This window comes from Cygnus atratus, chromosome 2, assembly GCF_013377495.2.
Source record: "Cygnus atratus isolate AKBS03 ecotype Queensland, Australia chromosome 2, CAtr_DNAZoo_HiC_assembly, whole genome shotgun sequence".
In the NCBI taxonomy this organism is placed as follows: domain Eukaryota; kingdom Metazoa; phylum Chordata; class Aves; order Anseriformes; family Anatidae; genus Cygnus; species Cygnus atratus.
The window spans coordinates 114,506,666-114,531,730 of NC_066363.1; the positions used below are offsets into that span (position 1 = coordinate 114,506,666).

The window sequence follows — 25,065 nt, forward strand, 5'->3', positions numbered from 1 at the left end:
ATGTCGCGGGGCAGCGGCGCGGTGGCGCGGCTGATGGCGCTGCTGGTGAGTGCGGGCCACGACGGGGGGTCCCCTCCCTGCCGACCGGGGCAGGGCTGGGGGCTGCGCGGTGCTCGGAGGGACCAAGGGAGGGAAGAAGGAGCGACGAAGACCGACCCCGGTGCCACGGGGACTCGGGTGCGGGCTTGGGGCGAGCTTCCCCCATCGGGGCTTGGCAGCCCTCCCGCCATCTATCGCGGATTCCCTTGCCCGGCTTGTGCTGTTGGGTGAGGGCGATCCCCCAGAGGAGGGAAAAGTAGAGAAACCCCGTGGAAACGGAGCGGGTGGGTTTTGTCGGGGCTCCAGGAGGGCAGCGAGGAGTTCGTGTTGCTGTCGTCTTCTCGTTCAGCGTGCTGTCTGCATTTGTAAGTTGCGTTACTTGTATGAAGGGATCATGCCCAGAGGGAATCATAAGTATCACTTACTGGAAATCTTCACTTCCTTAGAGGAAAAGACAGCAAATTCTTAAAAGTCCAGGACACGTAGGTTTTCCCCTGCCCTCATTCCTTGTTGGCCATCAGCCTGTAGACCTGCCATTCGTTGCGGGCTAAAATCAAGGAGCATTTCATAATGAACTGAGCCCAAAGAAAGCTTGATTATTTTAATTTGGACTGATGGTTTCTAACTGTTTCCCTTTCTTGACCTCCGAGGCACTGCTGCTCAGCCACTCGCCTGCCCAGACTGGCAAAATGCCTGCGGAAGTCGGGCAGCCACTGCCCGGCGAAGGTGAGGCTGGAGAGCAGGCCGTGGGCCAAGCTGGGAGCTGGGGTAGGGGATCAAGGATCAGGGATCAAGGAAGGCTGGCTGCATGGTCAGGCTGGCCAGAGCTGTGTATCGGGACCTTGCTCCCTGAGCTCGAGATCCTACAAAATCAAACTAGGCGGGAGACCTGTTGTCCACTAACCTTGATGCAGACTTAGCATTGGCTGCAGGTCAGCCAGCAGGACCCTGTCAGCTTTGCCTGAAGAAAAGGTTTTTCTTCAAGAAGGTTTTTCTTCAAGAAGGTTTTTCTTAAGGTTTTTCTTAATCCGCATTATCCTCAATTGCAGCTAAAGCCGAGGCAAGGCGCGGTGTACTAAAAGTCCTGCTTGGTGCCTCAATGCGGGATGGAATATTCCAGCAAATAAAGCTGCCTTGCTCGGTTGGTGTCAGGAGAAGGGGGCACTGTTGGGTTTTGCCTTTCCATGTGTGTGTTGTTTTTTTATTTTTTTCCTTGATCTGGACAAAGCCATAAATGTGGGTGAAAGTAGCCGCTTGTGTGAGCGTCACTTTTGTCATAAAGCATGCCAAGAAGGCACCGATAATTTCAAAACCTTAAGAAATCTTTGAAAAGCAAAACCATTCGAAAGACGATGTCATCCAATAGCATCTTCCACATCAGAAGTGTTGAGAACTGCAAGTTCTTCCTCTCCCTGCTTTTCCTAGAAGCATCTGTTGGTTGGCCATGCTTCCTGCCTGTGGGCTACGTCCCCATAGCGCTGGTCCCAGGGGCCTTGCAGAGGTCCCAGCAGCTTTCCCCCTGTCCTTGCTTCCAACCCTTTACCAGGAAAGTCCAGGTGTGCCGGGCGATGTCCCATAGGGTTGGGACTAACTTGGATCATGTCCAGGGCACACGCCCAGAGCTGTGGCCCTGCTGTGTAGACACAGCTATCAAGGGCCATTAGATTGGTAGGTGGCGGGTGACCATCATGTCTTCAAGACAGGACATCTTAGAAAGCTTTCTGTATTTGAGAGAATAGTTGAGAGAGATGTGTGAGTTTTAATGGGCAAGTGTTTTTTTCCTTTGAATGTCTTCTCAGATTGTACCTCATGATATTTGGGATGTTTCACGTTACGCTGTATATGATGAAGTTCAGTCCAGAATACGTGCAATTGCTGTTGTAATATCACTGCCAGTTGCAATTACTTTTCAAAAGTCAAGTTAAATAAAGAAAAAATCAAACACGAGATTCTTTGTTTTAGAAAGAGCAAAGGTGAGGTAATTTCAAGTGGCATAGTTTCTATTCCCAAAAACATGCTAAAACATTGCAAAAATATTTGCAAGCATCTGTGCACTGATTAAACAGTATAACATTGTTCAAAAAAAAGGCACTATGGTGAATTATGACAAGGTGTGAAATATAAAAGATCTGATATTTTATCCATCCTGTTCAGCTAAAGAGGTGTATTGTTTTGGAGTCCATCCATCAGCAGAAATTGAATGATCCAAGAGAGACTGAAGGAAAACAAAACAAATGTAACCTAAATTCAAGAAATCCTGCTTTACGATTCTTGAAGTGAGACCAAAGAACTGGGATTCTTTAGTCTAGGGAAAAGAAAGTAAGATGCATGTTAAGTTTTCCGATATATGAAAGGTAATTGTGATGAAAGGGGAATTGCATTGTTCCCAGAGTGGGGAGAACACAGCAAAGAGGGAGATTCAGTTTGAGGTTACAAAATCTCAGTATAGATGTTTGAGTTTCTGTTACAGTAAATGGACATGCAGTGGATGCAGAGTGCACCTACTTGGTTGGATCAAATTGTGCTTTTGAAGCAAGTCTCCAGAGTGTGTCAATCTGATTCGTTTGGGTTGAAATTGTGCTGGGAGATGCCTCCATGTACTTCATCAGTGTTTGGTCTGTGGTGTCAGGCTAATTCTAGTCTGAAGTAAAACCCGCCAAGTGTCTGTTGTATACTGTTGAGTTCTTTCCATTATTAGTTCTTAGGAATAGGTTAAACAGTTGTCAGGAAGCAGGTGGGTGTAGCTCATTTTGCCCCAGAGCAGGGAGATGGACCAGGAGATAACCTCTGATGTCCCTTCAGCCTGCTTCTGTAAGTATTCATGATCTCCACTTGCCCATGGTCTTCAGCACCAAACTGACTGACAGAATGTGCAAGATCCAAATCTCTTAACACCCAACATACATGACAGGACCACATTTAAGGACTCCATGCTTCACAGCAAAGCAAATACGGGTACATACCTTCTTGCTTACTCAGTCTGCACCTTTACTCTATAAATGAAGCTGCATGTTCAAAATCTGTCCTGTTAGTCACTTCCTTGACTATACATGAACATGCATTTGTGCAAGAGCAGCCTTGCGCTCCCTATACATGTTCGTCACTCCCTTTTTTTCCCCTATTCCCTCTCCCATTCCAGCTGCTTTCCTGTTGTGTTTCATTCCATTTTTATTACTTCAGGCCTCAGGTTTTCTGACTCATTTTTTTTAATAATCCAGTTGTCTTTTGCCAATACCTTCTCAGGTCTGTGTCATCAACAGATTTCATCAGTAGATGTCTGCTTTTTATGTGCTGAGGCTATGATTGACACCAAGTGACAGACAGGGTTTTCCTAATAAGCCATTTAATAGAAGGCAGCTCTAGGATATTAAAAAAGGAAAATTCAAAATTCAGCACCTGTTGGTTATGTGACTTTTCAATTTTTCTTGAAAAGAAAATCATTTTAAAATGCTTTTCCACATTTTAAAATTCATGGATCTTTTACAAATTTTCAATAAAAGCTTTTTGTAGCTCTCTTTGAAGTTCCTGAGGAAATTCTCCATGGACTGTGGACCATAGATTGAAAATTAAAAAAGCAAAAGTATCTTTTAGTCCCTTAACAATAAAGCAGAATACTTTGAGACTGTTTTTTTCCTAAGCAAGCATATTGATTTTTACCTTGAGTTATCTTAATGAAAGGCTTTCTGTTTCTAATGACTAATGTGATTTTCTCCGCTTTCTTGGTATGCTCTGCTTTAAAGTTATCTCAGTGGAAGACCTGCTTATTTGTAAACTTCAGACACTTCAGTTTACACTGTGATTCTCAAGCTTCTGGTACAAGGAAACTTCTTGCCTGGTGCCTCTTGTCTGTTCAGCCTCTCTCCTGCAATTCATCTATAAGTGCAAACAAGGATGTTCAAGTTGACATCTTGACAGCCTTCCAAAAGAGTTATAGCTCCTGTTGGAAAACCTTGACTAGAAAACAAAGTTCTCTTGTCACCCATTGTCTTGCTGGTAATACTCTCATTAATCACAAATTTTAAAAACTCGTATGACTAATAAACAAGATTAAGAGTATTCATGGAAACAATGTGATTGAAGGTGTGAGATCCTTACAATTCGTTATGGAGTTTACTACTTGCTGATTTTTGTCTTCAGGATATATGGGAATATACATTGGGAAAATTGCCATTTTAAAAATAGATTTATTGTGCAAGTTGAAACAGCAGTCTGCTGCTTTTCCCACTTTGTCCACTGCTGTGCTGCATGGTGTGGGAACGGGATAGCATCAAGGCTATCATCAAGGTAGCGATCAGGGTGAGTCAGAAGGGATGAACAGTCAGCAGTCTGGAAACCAGTCAAAGAGAAAAAGAAATATTCACTGACTTACTTCAGTAGAAAGTCACCTTTTATGAGCCTGCTTTTCCTTAGGCCTTAAGATCAATAACAATCAATTGAAGAAATTGCAAAAAGTAGGTAGATATAATAGTGCTGAGGACAATAAAAGTAGTCGCTTGTCTAGTTGGAGGCCCGTAATGAGCGGACTACCCCAGGAGTCAGTACTGGGTCCGGTTGTGTTCAACATCTTCAGTAATAGTCTGAATGATGAGGTAGAGCACACCCTCAGTAAATTCGCAGAGGACAAATCTGGGGGGAGCAGCTGACTCAGCAGAGAGCCATGCTGCTGTCCAGGGGGACCTCGACAGGCTGGAGCAGTGGGCTGACGGGAACCTCCTGCAGTTCAGCAAGGAGAAGTGCAGAGTCCTGCAGCTGGGGAGGAACAGCCCCAGGCACCAGGACATGCTGAGGGCACCCAGCTGGAAAGCAGCTCTGCAGAGAAGGACCTGGGAGTCCTGGTGGACACCAAGTTGAATGTGAGCCAGCAGTGTGCCCTTGCTGCTAACAAGGCTAGCAGTATTCTTGGCTGCAGCAGGCAAAGCATTGGCAGCGGGTTGAAGGAGGTGATCCTTCCCTTCTGCTCGGCACTGGTGAGGCTGCACCTGGAGTGCTGCGTCCAGTTCTGGGTTTCTTAGTTCGAGAGAGACCTGGACACACATACTGGGTAGAGTCCAGTGCAGGGACACAAAGATGGTGAAGGCACTCGAGCATTTCTCCTACAAGGAGAGGCTGAGAGAGCTGGACTTCAGCCGGGAGAAGAGGAGGCTCGGGGGGGATCTCATCAATGTCTGTAAATACTTGAAAGGAGGGTGCAATGGTGATGGTGCCAGGCTCATTTCACTGGTGCTCCCTGCCAGGACAAGAGACAGTAGGCATCAGCTGGAGCAGAAGCGGTTCCGTCTAAATATCAAGAAGCACTTTTGGGCTACGTGGGTGATGGAGCACTGGCACAGGTTGCCCAGAGAAGCTGTGGAGATCCACCTGGATACGGTCCCAGGCAACCTGCATCTGGTCTTGGGTGGCCCTGGTTGGGGCGGGGGTTGGTTCAGGTGACTTCCAGAGGTCCCTTCCAGCCTTGGCCATTCTGTGATGCTGTGATCTACTTACACAAAGCTCAAAAGCTGTTTGTTGGTTTCATCTGCCATAATAACCTACTTTTTGTCCTTGCTGTTTCTAAATGCTACATTTTTGCCCCATTCAAAAATTTTTGTAGCATGCAGAGGGTCATCCATTACGAATGGACGTAAGCACAGGGGCTCTGATAATTCAGCTGAGGCTCTAGTTGCTTACATCTAACGTGAGGCAGCTAACTGAGGTGTTTGAGGGTGGGTGTAGCTATCCTGGACTCTTAGTGGATGAAGAGGTGGTTACTGCCAGTACTGAATGTTGTCACATAATGTTTTGTATTTGCTTGCTAGCATGCACACTTCTGTGCTGGTTATGTAAGAAATGTATGTATGCCATTTATTCTCCCAAATTAGGTGCTTAAAGCCTAATTGGGGTGAATCTAGACCATGCTCTGTTAGGAAAATTACCACTGGAAAAATTATCATCTGACATCTGATCACAGGCTCTCAGAAATTCTTTTGTTCTCTGTCTCTCAGACTCAGTAAGCCAAAAGATATCAGTGCTGGCATGCAGATAATGCAACAGGAGAAAAGCAAAGTCTGTGCTGGCAATTTAACTATAGCTGCAAAATACGTCCTGCTGTCATGATTTACACAGAACTTGCAGTGATCTTAGGCAAGCAAGGGATTTTAAAACTTGCATAAAAACTACATTAACTCAATTAATCTATTTGTTTCTTGATCCCTTACACAGACATAGGTGTTTGGCAAACTGTATAATGTGTTTTATAATGCACAATGTTATAGCAAGAGAAGTTCTGACTAAAGAGCTGCTTCTGTCATTGATAATTCAGCAGATATTTTGTTATGTCCTTGCTTTTAAATATTTAACCCGTTTTGTTCTTGTATGTGGGTGGTAACCCACCACAGCCTGGACTGCTGGCAACCACCACTCACTGCAATTTATGGAAAATTCCCATCGTTTTGAAATGCTGAAGGATTATTCAATGTTTTTTTTTTTTTTTTTTTTTTTTTTAAAAAAGTGGTTGTTTGAAAAAGTCTACATTTATTGAAAAAGCCTGACTGCTTATCTGCTTCCTGCTGGGACAAAAGTGAAAACATTTATTTGTGCTGAATTTTATAATTCTAGTGTATGCTTTTAATGGGAGTGCTTAGGGATACATTTTTCAGAAGCTATTATTAGTAAATAGTAATTGACAGAGGTCAGATATCTTATTCTTTATGGCTTTGCTTAGGTTATAAGTTAGGCTTTACTACTACTAAAGTGACATTGAATTAATAATGGTTATTGTAACTTTCTTTTCAGATCTGTTTGAATTATGGAAGTGGACTCCATTGGAAGGTAGGAAATAATGAAAACCTGCTTTTCTTTATCAGTGCCTGAAGAAGTATTCTCTGATCGAAGAGCAAGGGTCAAAGATGTGCTTTACTTCAGTTGATAGGTACCTCAAGTTTTACCATTTTCTGAAAAATGAAAGCTGTGTGAGGGGTAGCGAAATGAAAGCGGAAATGTAAGAATAGGACCAATCCTACATCCATCAAATTGAGTGACATTCAACTTCATGAAACTTTCCCTAAAATGTTACATCTGTAGATACCTTTTTTTTTTTTTTTAAAACTTTCCATAAATGAAATCAACTGCTATGGTATGGAAGGTGTTCACTATGGATCTGGAAACCAACAAACGCAGCCAGGACTAAGCTGGGCATAAGGAAGAAGGGTTTCAGTGACAATGAAGGGTAGCTGAGAAAGGATAGCTGAGACAGTGGGTGGGTTGCATGTTGTATGATCCTGTATTAGAGAGGAGGCTAAGTCTGTATTGATAGGATGTCAAATAAGGTATAATAAGGTCAAATAAGGTATAATAAGGCAGAAGTGGTGGTTTATAGCAGCCTTAATGGCAAACCTTTTCCTACATCTGGTGACAAGCACTTAAATTGACCAGAACAGTGTATTTTCACTAAACCCTGGCCATGGGAATATACTCATGTATTTAAAGCCTGTTTTTTTATACATCTGTGTTGATGAAAAGATTACTGTACTTTTTCTATTCAAACAACTTGAGGAACATACATCTTTTAAATTGTGGCTCAGGAGGCTAATTTTGCTCCATGATTCCAAAGGTACTAGCTATTGAAAGAGTCTATTGTCTCCTCGGAAGAAAATGAATGGTAAGGTCAGCATGTGTTTTGGGCAGGCAGAATGCCCAGGTTATGTAAAAGCTATTCATAACTCTGGGCTACAGCAGCAACAAAGCATTCATCATAAATGGCTAGATGCTATGCTGACATTCGACCTTGTTTTTTCACAGGTTTATGATCGAAGTGGCCGGAGTGGCATGTTGTCGCATCCCAACAGCCTCATTAGACAGAAGCGAGAATGGACAGTCCCTCCAGCTTTCATACGGGAAGAGGAAGACAATTCATACAGGAATCCAATTGCTAGAGTAAGCCTGGAAAAGAGAGAAACAGAATACACATGAAAATAGAGATGAAAATATAAAATAAGGATGTGACTGTCCTAAACACAGACCCAAATATTTCTTGAATTTTAATGAGCTATTGAATATCAGTAGAATGTTGACACATTTCCTTCTGTTTCCTTCTTTCAGATGAGTTACGCTGAAGCCTGATTTGGCTCAGCCTCTCATCTCTTTCTAGCCAACAATTTTCATAATACTTTTGGGAATGCAGAATCTTTGAGTTTTTTTTCACTCTGTCACCCCTACTCAGCTAAGGTTGAAGTTGGCAAGTGGTTCCCAAAACTGCTAGAGTACATGGTTGGATAGAAATCATGTACACGATTGGACAGAAAGCTGTACATGGAGCATGATTATATATGCCTAATGTTTTAAGAAACTGTGCTAAAAATAGCTGAGGTGTTAATCCTGTAGTGTCAGACTGATATGCATTTGGTTTAGCACTAGTGTTGAAACCTGAATTCACCACACCAGTCACTTCAGCATATATATTGACTGCAGATGGTAGGCTGTTATCCTCTGTGTGGACTGACCGTTGATGGTGATGCAGGTGCAATGAAATGTGCTTCTCCAGATGTTTCATGTAGTCCAAATATTTGGTGACAGCAGAGGAAAGGTATAATCTCTAGTCTATGCAGCCCCTTTCATCTGTTCCTCTACAGATCTGGCCTTCTTTCCTCTGTTATATCACTTTCTCAGTCCTGGTCCCACTCAATAGCCTAGGACTAGTCTTCTTAAATAGATGCCATGTTTCATTTTCAGGCTTTGCTCAAATAACTTTAAACTTCTCTGCTGAACTAATTGTTCCAGACTCTTAATATTTTTTATTTTTTTTCCTCCGTGGTCTTTCTCCATGTTTTATTTGTCCCCATCCATTTAAGCAGCCAGTTTCCTTCCTTTTCCCTCACTCCAGCTCTTCATCTTAACTCAGTGCTTTTCTAGCCTTTCCAGTCAGAGTCCTCCTTATGCTTGTATGCTGTCCAGCTCTCTTTTGTCCAAGCAGTCCCAATTTTCTCCTACAGACCTCTCCACTCCATGGTTCCCAGCTGTTGCCACACCCATCATGCCCCTCATCTCCACAAACTAGTCCTTCAAACAGACCAGTTAACTCTTCCTGCATTCATCTCAACATTTTCACCCTCAAAGGAATGTAGGAAAACTGCATTTAATGTTAATTTTTGATTGTTATGAAAATAGTCAAAATATTTTGTCTGTGTTTTCCAATGTGGTTTTATTTATCAAAGGCTATTTACATTCCTCCTAGATACATTCGGATCAAGAAGATACAGGGATAGTGGTAACTTATACTGTATCTGGTCAAGGAGTAACAGAACCTCCTTATGGATTATTTGTTATTGATGGGAAGACTGGGAACCTGAACATAACAGGAAGGGTTGACAGAGAAAAGACTCCAATGCTGTTTGTAAGTTGAATAGTAACCTTTTCCTTATAAGTGCTCTCTTAGCCATTTTTTAATTTATTTTGTTTAATTTTGTTAACTTCAAGTAGTTTTAACGTTTCTGAACATTTACATATGTGCATATATGTATGTTAGTGCTAATATTTTTGTTATATATAGTATATATTGCTTTATATTTATCTTCCATATATGTATTCAATGCAGAAGAGCTCATTAAAGAGGTCAAGATTGGAGGCTGTCTGGGCTGCTGTGACAATGCCCTTGTTGAGTTTGTGATCTTGGTGAATATGGGCCTGGCAAAGAGCAAAGTCAGGACCCTGAACTTTTGAAGAATGAACTTCAAGCTATTTAAAGACCTAGTGGATGAGTTCCCCTGTTACACTGTCCTCAGAGACAAAGGAGCTGAACAGAGTTGGCAACTCTTTAAGGGTGTTTTCCTTAGAGCACAAGAACTTTCCATCCCCCTGCGTAAGAACGAGGGCAGGGAGGGCAGATAGCCAGTGTGTCTGAGCAAGGACCTGCTGGACAGACGGAGGTGCAAGAAGGAAATGCACAGGCAGTGGAAGCAGGGACATGTGGCCTGGGATAGAGCACAGAGATACTGTGTGGATATGCAGGGGTGGGATCAGGAAAGCCAAGGCACAGATGGAACTGAGCTTGGCAAGTGATGCCAATAACAGGAAGGGATGCTATAGGTACATTGCTCAGAAAAGAAATGCCAAGGAGAGTGTGCCTCCTCTGATGGATGTGAAGGGTGAACTTGTAACGACAAACATGGAGAAGGCTGAGGTACTCAACAACTTCTTTGCCCTAGTCTTCACTGACAGTCAGGCTTCCCACGTCTTTCGTTTCCCTGAACCCGTAGATGGAGGCTGGGGGAGCAAAGTCCCACCCACTGTAAGCAAAGAGCAGGTTCGAGACCACCTGACGAAACTGAACAAGTGCAAGTCTATGGGGCCTGATGACATGCATCCCAGTGTCCTGAAGGAATTGGCTGATCCGGTTTCCAAGCCTCTCTCCATCATATTTGGAAAGTCCCGGCAGTGAGGCAAAGTCCCTGGTGACTAGATAAAGGGAAATATCACTCCCATTTTTAAAAAGGGTAGAAAGGAAGACCTGGGGAACTACAGACTGGTGATCCTCACCCCTGTGCCTGGGAAGATCATGGAACAGATCCTCCTAGAAGCAATGTCAAGGCACATGCAAGACAAAGAGGTGATCCAAGACAGCCAGCATGGCTTCACCAAGGGTAAATCGTGCCTGACCAGTCTGGTGGCCTTCTGTGATGGAGTGACTGCATCAGTTGACAAGGGAAGACTGACCGATGTCATCTACCTGGACTTCTGTAACGCCTTTGACAGGGTCCTCCATGACATCCTGGTCTCCAGATTGGAGAGACAGGGTTTGATGGGTGGACCATTCAGTGACTAAGCAGTTGGCTTGAAGATTGCACCCAGAGAGTGGTGGTCAATGGCTCTATGTCTAAGTGGAGGCCGGTAATGAGTGGTTTACCTCAGGGATCTGTCTTGGGACTGGTGCTGTTTAATATCTTCATCAATGACATAGACAGTGGGATCGAGTACACCCTCAGCAAGTTTGTAGATGACACCAAGCTGAGTAGTACAGTCAATACAACAGAAGGAAAGGATGCCATCCAAAGGGATCTGGACAAGCTTGAGAAGTGGGCCCATGTGAACCTCATGAGGCTCAACAAGTCCAAGTGCAGGGTGCTGCACTTGGGTGAGGGCAATCCCAGACATGAGCACAGACTGGTAGAAGAACTCATTGAGAGCAGCCCTGCAGAGAAGGACTTGGGGGTTCTGGTGGATGAAAAGCTTGACATGAGCCAGCAGTGTGCACTTGCAGCCCAGAAGGCCAACTGCATCCTGGGCTGCCTCACCAGAGGAGTGGCCAGCAGGGCGAGGAAGGTGATTGTGCCCCTCTGCTCTGCCCTTATGAGGCCCCACCTGGAGTGTTGTGTCCAGGTCTGGGGCCCCCAGCACAAGAAGGATGTGGACGTGTAAGAGCAGGCTCAGAGGAGAGCTACAAAGATGATCAGAGCGCTGGAGCACCTCTCCAGCTGAGAAAGGCTGAGAGAGCTGGGGCTGTTTAGCCTGGGGAAGAGAAGGCTTCGGGGTGACCTCATTGTGGCTTTTCAGTACTTAAAAGGGGGCTTATAAAAAAGATGGAGAGTGACTTTTTGCTCAATCAGATAATGACAGGACAAGAGGGAATTGTTTTAAACTAAAAGAGGGGAGGTTTAGATTAGAGGTTAGGAGGAAATTCTTCACTCTGAGGGTTGTGGGGCACTGGAACAGGTTGCCCAGAGAGGTTGTGGATGCCTCATCCCTGGAGGTGTTCAAGACCAGGTTAGATGAGGCTCTGAGCAACCTGATCTAGTGGGTGGTGTCCCTGCCTATGTCAGGGGGGTTGGAACTAGATATCTTTTGAGGTCCCTTTCAACCCGAGACATTCTGAAATATATATATATATAGATAGATAGATAAAAATACAGTCACTTATATTTTCTTATTGTTTATCTCTGTATTATTTCAGCTCAGAGGTCATGCATTAGATAAGAATGGAGCAAAACTGGAAGATCCAATAGACCTCCCAATTAAAATTTTGGATATAAATGACAATCCTCCAGTGTTTTCACAGGAAGTTTTTGTTGGTTCAGTTGAAGAATTAAGTGAAACAGGTAACATGATAAACATGAAAATGTTTTTTTTCTAATTACTTATTTTTTCCCAACATACACAAGGACACAAGTGAATGTAATTTTTGCAGCAGCATATCTGCAGTAACAACAATGCGTTCTGTGGCTTGTGTAGGACAGCTTATCCAAGTGTGAATGCGAGCTTTTATTCAGGGCTAAGCTTTGTGGTGTGATGAAGGGGAAGTGTATGCATGAAGGCAACAGAGAACAAGACTTCCTCTTATGGCAACTTTGGTTTTGTATCAAAGCTACCACTAACCAGGGACCTGAATCCTTAAGCAGAAACTGCATGAGAAATGCCATCTGGCCTGGCAATTCTAGCCTATTTGGGATAGGATGCTAGCTTCAGCTCTAGGGGGGCCCAGCACAAGAAGGATATAGACCTATTAGAAATATTAGACCTATTAGGCCACAAAGATGATCAGAGGGCTGGAGGACCTCTTCTATGAAGACAGGCTGAGGGAGTTGGGATTGTTCAGCCTGAAGAAGAGAAGGCTTTGGGGAGACCTTATAGCGGCCTTCCAGTACCTAAAGGAGGCCTACAGAAATACTGGGGAGGGACTCTTTGACAGGGTGTGTAGTGATGAGACAAGGAGTAATGGGTTTAAACTAAAGAAGGGTAGATTTAGATGAGATATATGGAAGTAATTCTTCACTGTAAGGGTGGTGAGGCACTGGCACAGGTTGCCCAGAGAAGCTGTGGATACGCCATCCCTGGAAGTGTTCAAGGTCAGGCTGGATGGGGCTTTGAGCAACCTGGTCTGGTGGGAGGTGTCCCTGTCCATGACAAGGGTGTTGGAATTAGATGATCTTTAAGGTCTCTTCCAATCCAATGAATCTATGTTTCTATGACTCAGCTCTGCTGTGCTTAAAAAGAAGCCCCCCTTTATCTATGGGCTGGAGAAGTACATTGCTGTTCAGAGCATATGACAGTGACCCAAACCTCAGAGAACAAGTTAATGGCAATTTTCCTGTTAATGACAGTAAACATAAGAGCAGATCTTGAAGCAACAGACTGTTTCCCAGAGTAAAACATCCTCATAAATACCTGACATTGTGTCCATTTCAATGCCATGGTAATCTGAAGACAGAAATTACTGACCATCCATTTATGTGAGGTATTGAGTATCCTTGGCTCTCTTTCAAGTCAGTAGTAGCCATATGGTAATCATCTCTCTGCCTGAATTCTAGTTAACATTCAAACCCAAGTACTGGCACTGGACACTGAAGTAGACTCCTTCCAAGAGGACAGTATCCTGTGCCATGACTTATAAGGGGGTTGCAGCATGGTGGCCACCATGTATTTTGAGTGAAGCTATTGGAGAACATCAGTCAATACAGAGCAATTGTTTTTATTGGTGTTGAGGTGCAAAAGTCAGTACTGCTCCCTTTAGAATGATGTGAGGGGAAATGCAACTTACTGTCTAAAACGTTTCTCTCTTCTCTGTACAGTATTTACAGTTTTCTGTCACATTTCTTAATCAGAACTCTATCAGAGTTCAACTTACTAAATAGTTGTGGTGCATTGAATTCTGTGGTTTGCAGGTATGTGTTGATAGTGTGCTTTTGTTTCCTGAGTGAAATACTTTAAACACATTGGATTTCAAGAATGCTTCTTCAGCTCTATTAATTAAATAAGTAAAGGTAGGGGCATTAGAAAATTGTGCAGGACATCTGACAGCGCTCTCTTATCTGTGACATTATAGTTAAATACTTCCAGTGCAGTGCAGCATAACCAAATAATGTACTTTGTTTGCTTTTTTTCAGGTACAATTGTATTGAAGATAAATGCAACAGATGCAGATGAACCAAATAACCTGAATTCCAAAATTGCTTTCAGGATCATATCCCAAAGCCCTAGTTCCGCATTCAGCATGAATAAAGATACTGGAGAGGTTCGAGTAGCCGCAATAAACCTTGACAGAGAGGTAAAAAAAATAAAAATGTATCAGTTAACAGCATTCTTCTGCTATCTGTTGTCACTTTTTTTTTTTTTAACCTTCTTTCCCCCCTACTTGGGATTAAAGGACCATTTCTTGCCTGGCTGATGCGTATTTTCCAGGGACTGTGGGAGCTGGATGAGAGAAAGCTTGCATTCACCTTGTCACCTCCCTAGCACAGTTCCAGTCCAATGGCTGTTGCTTTCTGTCCCTCCTGTGTATCTAGGCAGCAGTTAAATGAAACAAGGGATCATTTTGTTGCTGGTGAATGTGTGGCAAGGACAGTCCAGATCACCACCTGCAGAGCTGCTGATTGCATGTAGACTTCTGTAGCCTGCTATGCAAATTTTGGCACAAAGATTAAGGATGTGTGCTGCTGTGAAACAGTGTTGAAAGCCACATATTACCAGCAGTTTTCCTTATGCTCGCATGTATTTTCACTGGCCAGCAGATGGTGATGTTTATGCTAGCATTGGGTGTCTGAGGACAACATCTCTGAATCTAGCCCAGTCCTAACATGCAGATATCACTGTTCCTGCCCCTGTTCATGGCCGCTGAAATTTTTCATTCTCCATTTGAGCACAGTCTAATTCTTTGAGGAAAATGCAGAACTCACAAATCCTTTTCTAAGCCTCAGCTCCTCTCCAATAGAGATAGTTGTACGTGAGATTTAATACTGGCTAGAGAGATATTATAACTGGCTATTGCATGAGAGGGATGACCAAAATATGATGAAAATAATACATCAAAGAAAAAAAGCCTAGTTTAAGCACTTTTTAGTTTCTTTTTTTTTTTATGACAGACACAAAGTAGCTATTCTTTGATGGTAGAAGCAAAAGATCGCGGTGGTGCATCTGATGGAAATGGTGCAACATGTTCTTTAGAAGTCAAGATTTTGGATGTCAATGACAACCTGCCTGTAGTTGAAGGTCAAACAGTAAGTACATTTATCACGATACTTGTATTGTTCCTACACCTGCTGGTATCTCATTACTTAAGATGTTATGCAAACATTTTTGCATTGATGAAATGAGGTAAATTGTGACATCTTTTTAAAGAGGAGCATTTTTTTGATTGCAGTTTGAAGGAAGCATTGAAGAAAACAGAGCAAATGTGGAAATTATGCGAATAAAAGTGTTTGACAAAGATGAAGAGTTTTCTGATAACTGGCTGGCAAATTTTTCGTTTGTTTCTGGTAATGAAGGAGGCTTTTTTCGTATAGTAACAGATACCAAAACAAATGAAGGAATTTTGACTCTTGTAAAGGTTAGTATATTCTTCAGAAAGTTTTCTACATGTTAGAATAAATGATTCTTTAGTATAAATTGACACACAATTTATATTCAGTAAGTAAACTGTAAATTTACATGGTGGATATTCTTCCTTTGTCATATCTTTTGGTGCTGTATTCGATAATTCTGTACAAAATAATGATTTTGTACAGCTTTGCCATTAATTTTCTGTGAGATGGCAGATATATCCAGTGAGACAGAAGTCCCCAAACTTCCCTTGTTGGGTAGCAGTGCTTGCACATACTCTGTAAGCTTTCTCACGTTCTTGCTATCCTTGCTGGTCTCAGTTTAATTTTCTTTATTTCCCATGGCCACAGATAGACTATTTATTTTATGGATTTCCAGGGAATTTTTCACTGCCCTTTAATCCACAGGGACTGAAGATGCATAGTGCCCTATGTTTTCTTTTTTGCTGTTCTGGTTTTGTTACCTGAAAATTGATAATTATTTTAAATGTGTATATGAAATATATATATAAGAACATTACTAAAGTAACTGCATTGGTTGAAAGAAAATGGAAGAGCAGAGTAATTCTGAGTACTGATTCACTGAAGGCAAAGACATGATATACATGTAGGACTCGTTGCACCTTCCCTAAGTTAGTTAAAATTGAATAACATCAAGTCATAACTATGGTGCCATCCGTGAAAAATAAGATATGCACTCTTCAAGAGTTAAAGCTTTGTATATTGACAGTAACATGTTAAACAACAGTTCTTTTCACTGTAGCATCCTTCACCAGTATTATTTAAATATTAAATGTCTGAATGTTTTCTGGGTATCAAATACCATCAAATTCTGAGGTTTTTTGTTGTTTTTTTTTTTTGATTGCTCTAGGAACTAAACTACGAAGAAATGCAAAGCTTAAACTTGGGTGTTGTTGTTACAAACAAAGCAGAATTCCACAAGTCAATTAAAAACAGTTATAAAGCACAAACAATTCCAATCAAAATTAAAGTGATTAATGTGCGGGAAGGCCCTGTATTCCCCGGTGGCACAAAAATTATTACAGGAAGTGAGAGCCTGCGTGTAACCCAGGTTATTGGACAGTATCAAGCACTTGATGAAGACACAGGAAAAGTAGCAACGAACATAAAGTAAGAATCTTTTTATAACTATCATAACTGAGCATGTCACATCTTACTGAAAAAGCTGGGTACTGAACTGAGATAATTTCCAAGGCAATCTGTTTTCTACTATGCACAATTTACACCTCAAATAACACCTTCACCATGAGTATTCTATTATGCAGAAAATGGTTGGCTTGAAAATCCTATTTGTTTTGTCATATATGGCGAGACAAGAGTTCGTACTGAAATTATCTGTGCTTGCTTGCCATTTGTCATGCCTTTCTGTTTTTGAGAGCAGGTTTGCTCATTTGACTTCATCATCTGCAGAAACATTAGGAAGGAATAGGCAGAAACACACAGAAATTGGACAAAAAGGGTGTTAGGGTAGATAAGTCCACATGCACATGCATGCGGCTGTGTTTAGATTTTTGAATCACAGCTCTTCAGCTAAAATCTTGTTGAACTGCCACTGTGGTGGCATTTAGAAATGGTGTGGACTGGCAGAGGTGCATACCTAGCCCTGAGTCACTTTCCCCCATGCCTCTAATGCTGCCTTTCTGGGGTGGCTGCTGCTCTTCCAGTGCTGGGAGCAAGGTTGGGGGAAGGGGACCACCATGGCCAGCAGCAGGGATCCCTCTCCTGCTCGGTTCTCGCTCCCTGAACCTACCTTTTATAACACTGCCACACCTACATCCTGGCTCCTTTGAGAGGGAAAAGCAGGTTTCAACATTCAGGGGAGGTTTATAATCTTAGGTTAATAGTTCAAACCAATTACAGTGGCAGGAGCATTAGGCCTCAGCCTAGGAGGTTGGTCGCTGCTCTAAATGAAGAACGAGCATACTGTGAAGCTGCTTTTTCTGCTGATGGTCGTTTTGATCTTTATAAATGTGTACATCTTTATATGTGATTTTAATCAGATACATCAAAGGAAGAGACGCAGCAAACTGGATCAAGATAAATCCAGTTACAGGTGAAATCCAACTTGCCAAAAGCCTTGATTACGAATCACAATATGTAGTAAACGGCACCTACACTTTCACCATGTTGGGTGTAACCACTGGTAAGTTTAGAGGGTTTTGTTTTTGTGCTGCCTGGTCAGATGTATTTTGTTAATTTCCTGTTCATCTAGGGCTTAGTTTGTCTTTCTATAACTACGGTTGGCTTAACCTCCCTATCTTTAATTGCCTAAAAGTTAGGCACCTAGTGCAGTTTGCCATAGGCTCTATATTTGGAGGAGAGACATGGGCAACTCTGTGAAATGGGATGAACCCTGGACTGGGTTCTTGGGATGTCCATTTCTCTTCTTTGGCTGTATGGAGGTGAACTGTTACAAGAAGTTCTGTGAAGACCTAGTTTGACAGGAAAATCCCCTGTTAAGATGGAAAATACCTGCTTCTCGCTATGATAATGGGCAGATTTCAGAGTCCTAAATTTTCTGGAAAGCCAAGCGAGAAAGACTCTTCGAACTTCTTGTACATCTAATAAGAATTCTCTTTATAATCTGCATGTTATTGTGCTGATGTTATTTAGATGTAGAGCTTAGTGATGTGGTTTAGTGGAGGACTTGTTAGTGTTAGGTCAGAGGAGGTCTCTTCCAACCTAAATAATTCTGTGATTCTGTAACTATACAAAAAAAAATAATACATTTTTTAAGATAGTAAAACAACTTGCCTTCAGAAGAATTTTGTCAACATGTTTCTTGACATTAGGAATGAAATATTGCTCCCATAAAATCCAGTGAGAGCACTTCCAGCTTGTTGCTTGTTTCTTAAACTTATTTCAGAAGTGTTTGTGTTTTGGAAAATACTTTTTTTTTTTTTAATTTTAAGATGAAATTTCTGTACTTGTCAAATATTGATTTCATTTTTCATATTTTCTAATCTTAGATCTTCCTGCAAAAACAGTCACTGGCACAGTTGTTATTCAAGTTAAAGATGAGAATGATAACTGCCCAATTATCAAAAACCCTGTGCAGACTGTGTGTTCAGATGCAAAACTAATTGATGTAACAGCTAGTGATTTGGATAGTTACCCCAACAGTGCTCCCTTCACCTTCACTATCATTGATGAGCCAGAAGGGACAGCAAAAAATTGGATAATTGCATACAGAAATGGTAAGAAAATGTGTTTTGAATTACTTTCAGTTCTCTGGAGTTGCATAGGAATGTTGCACTTTGCTAATTACAATCAAACTGACACTTTGCCTGATCCAGACACACACACAATTAAAAAAAAAAAAAAAAACACATATGGAGCCAGATGAGAAGATTCACTGCTTATGTTCTGCTCCCTTTTCTTTAATATCTATAAAAGCAGTCGTGTTCTGGGGCCTCATCTGTGTGATAGGTCTGCTGGTGTGAAGCTCTTCCATAGTTATCTGAGACTGCAAGTGAGCAGAGCTGCTTTGTTACCATCATGAATTACTTGATAAGAGCACACATGCTGTAGCAGCAGCTCTGAATTTAAGGTGATTGCATTGGCTAGTCCTAACTGGCGGGGACTTACTGGGATTTTGAGAATGTTTACAGGACTTAACTTTCTGTCCACTTTTTTCTTGTTGTTTTTTTTCTTTAACCACGCCATTCTGCCTCAGACACCAGCGTGCAGCTGGTCCCCCAAAACCTGAAGGTGGGCAGATCTGAAGTTCCCCTCTTAATACAGGATTTGCAAGGGTTCAGCTGTGCTCAGTCGCAGTCCCTGCAGTTGACTGTTTGTACGTGTGCAGCTGATGGCGGATGCAAAGAGAAACTTATTGCCAATCCGTCAGTGGGCCTGGGACCAGGAGCGATTGCACTAATCATCTTGGCGTTTTTACTTTTGCTACGTAAGTAATTGTTTCATGTTATCTCAGAAGAACTATGAGTATATTGTGCAAGGCACCAAGGAAGAAACTGTCCTGCTCCCAGATTTATCATCTTTTGTAAACTCCTAGTCTATGTGAAGTCATGGCAAATCTCCAGTTAATTTTGGTAACGTCAGCATTTCACACTCAAAGCATTTCAAGCTGTGCATTTTGAAATGAATATGTACAACTCTAATATTTGTTTATGATGCCATAAATAACAAGGGGGGAAGCCCTAAGGAATCCTTTCAGTGTTTCCCACACTTCCCTCTGTGAACCCTAACTTCCCACTCAAACCCAAGCACTCTCTCAATGCTCATCGCCCTCATTACAGACCCAGATCTGGTTCCTTACCCTGAGTAGCAATTGAAGTTGTTCTTTGGTAAGAAAAACAGAGAAGCTCAAAAATAAGAGAGAAATACTTGTAGTCAGGTTACGGCCATATATACCAGTGCTGCACTTGAAATGGCAATAGTTCGTTGCTTGTAGTAGCAGCAATCTAGCTGTAGTAAGACAAAGCTAATTCCACAGGAGGATGTTTTCCTCTTGAAATTGGATTGTTTTGAGCCCTTCAGGTATGCTGAAGACATGTCATAGGATTGGTGAGGTGAAATCCGTATGAAGTTTTGTCTCAATCTAACAGTATCAGAACAGGAGGAGTTGAAAACGCTGAGGTTGTACAATGATATTTAGGGGCTGGTTTTGCTATATGAGATCTTCAATAGAAGTATAGATAAATACCTGCACCTGGTTATCTGCGGGAGTGACAGGTTAATTAACAGTTTACTGTTTAGGAAAACATCCTGGCACATGTTTCTAGGAAATAACCTTGAATGTTTAGGAACTTGTCTGCAGTCTTTATTAGCCCTCATGATCATTGACTTATTAAAGATAGACTTCTATATAGGAGCTGGCCAGACTTTAGCATTGGCTGTTACTGTGCTTTGACCCTAATCTTCCCATAAGTAATGGCAAACTGATGTTTCCCTGCAGTTCTTCCACTGTTACTGCTGTTGTGTCCATGTGGCTCGGGAGCAAAGGGATTTGCTGCAATACCAGACTGCAGCGAAGAGATGTTGCGTAAATGGAACAGCGAAGGAGCAGCTCCCGAAGAGAAGGCATGTTTCCCTAATAGCATTTCTCTTTGATTTCCATCCAAATGTTCAGTTTTGCACTTGGCATCTCCTCCACATTACGGGCTGATGTTTCAAACCTGCACAGCAGATTTTAACTACACGTGAACATTAATTAAAGTTAACCCTATTAGGCTCGATGAAGGATGCTTGGAAGGTGAATTCCCGCAGCAGCTCTAGAAACACCAACTGTAGTGTTTAAATTCCAAAGTAAAGGCAAAGCAATCAAGTAAGTGCTGATAGTATCTGAGCATAAGATCGAAGTGTGGGAAAAGCATCCATGCTATAAAGAGTAAAGTATTTGCATCTGCAAGCCTGGAATGTTTTGTGCCTATTTGGGAGTAAAGCAGTGAAAGAACAGGTTGTAAAGCTTAGCTTCCCATCACTAGTTTAAGGTTGCACGTTGCATTTTAAATTACTTCCTTGCATGTTTCTCTTCTTAAACAAGGCAGAACTCTTACTGAAAAAAGCGGGGGGGGGGGGGGGAGGGGACGGACAGAAAAAACTTCAAATATACAGAGAGAACAGTGAATGCAAAAGATGTTTGCTCTTTCTTATTATCCTACACAACCCCCAAAAAGGGCATGACACTGTCCTGCTTTTGCACAATAATGAAGAAACAAGTACGGCAAAAGACTTTGATTTAGGCACATAAAATTCATGATGAAAAATGACAAACTTAACAGGGAAGCCAAACTGCTGGAAAAGAAGAAAGGGCCAGGTAGCTCCATAGATGAAGCAGGCAACGCACACTCCGCCAAAACTGGACATAGTCTTTTGGAACAGCTGAGTGCCCTGGAGTTTTGCAACCTTCCCCCCCACCCCTTTTCACTCCCAACCCTTTAAGTTTTAAGAAAACAACGACCTATAGAAACACTTCTGTGATCCTCCTTGGGAACACAGTCATGGAAGCTGCACCCTCTTTCAGGAGGCCCTTTACTCTTTGCAGCAACATGTATAAGTGCAAATTCAAACATGTTGTAAGACAGCACCCTCCCAGGTCCCACCCAGCCCCGCTGCTGGTTTGGTGAGTTCCGTGTGTTAGACAGCCCAGCTTTCATGTCACATCCTAATTTGTGTTGTTCCTGCAGCCATTGCAAAGCATCATCACACCCACTGCACTGGGGAACTCTAGAGGAGTGACTGCTGGAGCAGCAGCAGCAGCAGCAGCAGCAGCAGGAGCAGCAACAGCAGCAGCAGCAGCAGGAGGAATGAGTGCAGAGGAAGCTGCAGCATGTGGAGGCAGCTCTGCCTCTAACGTAAGAGGGCATTGCAGCATCGTTACCAGGGAAGGATGGGAAGAGCAAAGACATCTCCTTTCTGGTGCTGATTACCATGCCAGAGCTGCAGCAGCTGGAGGTGTTGAAGGCATGGCAGCTGGAGAAGGCAACGTGGTAGCAGCTGGAAGAGGTGTGGCGGTGGGAACTGCAGGAGCCATGAATGAAGAATTTTTAAGAGACTACTTCAATGACGTAAGCATATGACCTGAGAATAACAGTATATTGAGATGTACACTTAGCATTGTGAAATGCCATTTGTGTTATTGCAAACACAGACAAATAGGTTTGCGTATGTGCAAACAATCCCAGTAATGGTCAATGTTGCGTGCATGTGGGTGGGGGCATAAAGGATTTGAGGGTTAGGCTCACATGTAGGATATAGATACAGACCTTGGATATAGGACATAGGATATAGACCTTGACAATGCTCGGTTTTGTAGCATCTTAGGTTGTTCACCAGATCTCCGATGACAAGACCCTTCTCTCAAGGTTTGAGATCCAGAATATTCAGCAGTGACCGAGGAGCTCCTTGTCCAGGAAGAAGCCGTGAGGCAGATAATGTGATAGAAACCTCAGGGACTTGAGCAGATGAAACTGTCCTGTAGGGAGGCACCGATGACTCTTCATGAGTCACAGCTGCGGATCTTATCATGGAGCAAGTTTTTGAAAGATAAGCCACAAAAGTCAAATGGTAGAGGGCGGGTCTGCGTATTCAAAATAGTTGATGAAGCGGTGCTGGATTTGTCTGCACAGTAGCTTGGGTGAAAGAAGCTTCATCAGCTTCATCAGAAGCGTATGAGCACATGTTGCAATACCTTTTCTGAATTATTTTTTTGTTATCTAATCATTGAACAATAGGATAATCCTACTCGATGCAGCTATGCTTCTTTCGTAACACCCATCGTTAGTCCTTAGGCTGGTGAGCTCCCTATAGGGAAAGCTCCGCTTCCATATGCCAGAGAGTGTACAGATCATTCATCACCTCTACAAATAAAACACCTTCACTCTCTACAGCTGGCTGACAATGGGGCTGTGCAGGGGAGTAGCTGTACAGGTTCAAATCGCATCTAGGTGGTTAGTCTTGGGAAGGACTTGTGCATCTCCTGAGTGCTCCGACTACTGGTCTGGTCTTCTGGGTGAACAGACACAGCAGTAGCAATTCTGCTTTCCTTCTGCTCTTGTTGCTTCTGAATATTAAGGCTTACTTTGAGCATATCTGCCTGCTGAGTTCCTGTAGGAGGGCTTAGTAATGGTTGTACTATGAAAGGCTAAAAGGTTAGTTGAGATTATACTCCTCTATAAAGTACCGTCTAAAGATGGTGAGGCTAAAGTACCTCAGAAGGAAAAGAAAAAAAAAACAAAAAAAACAACTAGACAAATATCCAAACCATGTAGTTCCAGGTGTGTGCTGATTTCTGTCAAAGCATCTCTGGTTATGTGCCTACTTCTAGGATCAAATGCAGATAAACATACTGAATCAATTTGGGCCTGGATATGTACTCCATTACACAGATGCCTGAGCTGATATGCACTCCAGAATTTCAAATGTGGCAGAAGAGTGGTTCTGAGCACAAGCCAGTAACCATATTACGTAAAGCTGGTTCAGCAGGCCCAGAGGATTTGGCTGTCTTCACTCCTGGAACTGCAGCTGGTGCAAGAGCATATGAAGATAATTGTGCTAGCACCAGCAGCAGCCCTATTGCAGACACTGCTCTCAGACTGAGCTGGCCCTGGAAGCAATAAAGTCTGAACCCCAAAGCCCTCCTTGTTCCAAAATGGTCTGCGTAGAGCCAGTTTATATGCTGGACTATGTTTCCATGCATGTCAAACCATTTAACTTGGTGATTTGTTTGCTGTTTGACTCCTTGGGTGTGATCCTGCAGGCTACACAAGTGAAAAGAGCCATGGCAGGTGATGACATGTCAGCATGTACTTAGTAAATGTGTGTTTAAATGTGAGGATACTCTCAGGCATGGTTTTGGTACTCTCATACAAAGACCTAGTTACAGATGAAGTTCATTCACTGAACCAAAATACATATAATCTCATCGTCTGTTTGTGAGGATGGAGTAGTATCATAAACGGTGGTCTGGGAGGAAATAGTAACAGATAGTGATACACCTGAGGCTTTCCATTTAATTCCAAAGTGCTCTGTGTTTGTTTCTTTGTTTTGTTTTTTGTTTTTCTCATTAAGTTACTAGTAAGTTCAGGCAAACTTCAAAAAAGCAAAAAGCAGTTCTAGTACTGTCTTTAGTTTGTTGACAGTTGCTGTGGGTTCAGTTAAATTTTATTATGATCCTTTTGACCAAACATGCCTGATTTTTTTCAAATTTACTTTCTAAAAGTGCCATTAATGATCTTTTGCTTCCTGTCTATAGAAAGCTGTCTCGTTTGCGGAAGAAGATGAAGCCCAAGCTGCAAGGGACTGTCTCCTGGTTTATTCCCAGGGGGAGTCTGGCTCCCCCCATGGCTCCATCGGCTGCTGTAGCTTCATTGAGGGTGACTTTGATGACCACTTTCTTGATGATCTAGGAGATAAATTTAAGACTCTAGCAGAAATATGCATAGGTAGACACATCGACATGAAAGATGGTAGCTCCAGGAACGAATCTGGTTTCGGCGTTCATGACGCAAGCTTAAATCAGCAAAAAGCTTTCAGCTCCAAACAAGCATTCACCTCGGGCAGCCACTTCTCGTCCGCCCCACCGGCACAGGCAGGCGGTGGCATGGGACAAGAGGCCGTGTCCCAGGAGGTGGTCACGGAGACAACCTTCTCGTCACAGCAGCGTGATGCCCGTCCCCATCCCACATCCTACGCGGAGACCAATGTCACCATGACGGAAACGTCCTATTCTGCGGGGGGCCCTGCCCACTCGGCTGCCGTTTTTCTAGATCCCCAGTTTTCAGAGAATGTGGTAGTGACAGAGAGGGTGCTGGCGCCTGCATCGAGCTTGCAGGGAATGGTGGAAATCCCCGACCTGCCCTCTGGAAGCAACGTGGTGGTTACGGAAAGGATGGTGAAGTCGGAGGGCGCTAGGGCAGGAACCGTGACGGTTCAGGACCTCACCGACTCGAAGTACGTGGTGGTGAGGGAGCGGGAGAGAGTGCTTGTGCCTGCTGCTGAGCAGGGCTCGTTGAGCTACCCCACCTTGTCTGAGGGGCAGAGTATAGTGGTGAACGAGAAAGTCCTCACAGCTTCGGGGGGGACAGGCAGAGCTGAGCAGGCAAACGGTGCCGGCGCAGGAAGGCAAGAGCACGTGTTGATCACGGACTCCCTGATGAACCAGGTAGGCTCAGCTGTGGACGGGGCACCTCCTGCCAGCTCCACGCTGAGCAAGTCCTCCAGGGTCACCAAGTACAGCACGGTGCAGTACACCCGCTCCTAA

The 25,065-nt window shown here is 43.0% G+C and overlaps 1 protein-coding gene across 1 annotated transcript; it reads left to right on the forward strand.

Annotated features, from left to right (window-relative positions):
* DSG2 (desmoglein 2) lies at positions 1–25,065 on the forward strand. The gene is made up of 15 exons (XM_035553236.1): positions 1–45; positions 6,811–6,846; positions 7,816–7,950; positions 9,248–9,406; positions 11,960–12,104; positions 13,890–14,050; positions 14,865–14,999; positions 15,143–15,328; positions 16,192–16,451; positions 17,342–17,484; positions 18,311–18,538; positions 19,018–19,248; positions 20,260–20,384; positions 21,491–21,871; positions 24,058–25,065. Exons 1-15 carry the CDS (start codon positions 1–3, stop codon positions 25,063–25,065), a joined length of 3,378 nt encoding a protein of 1,125 aa, XP_035409129.1.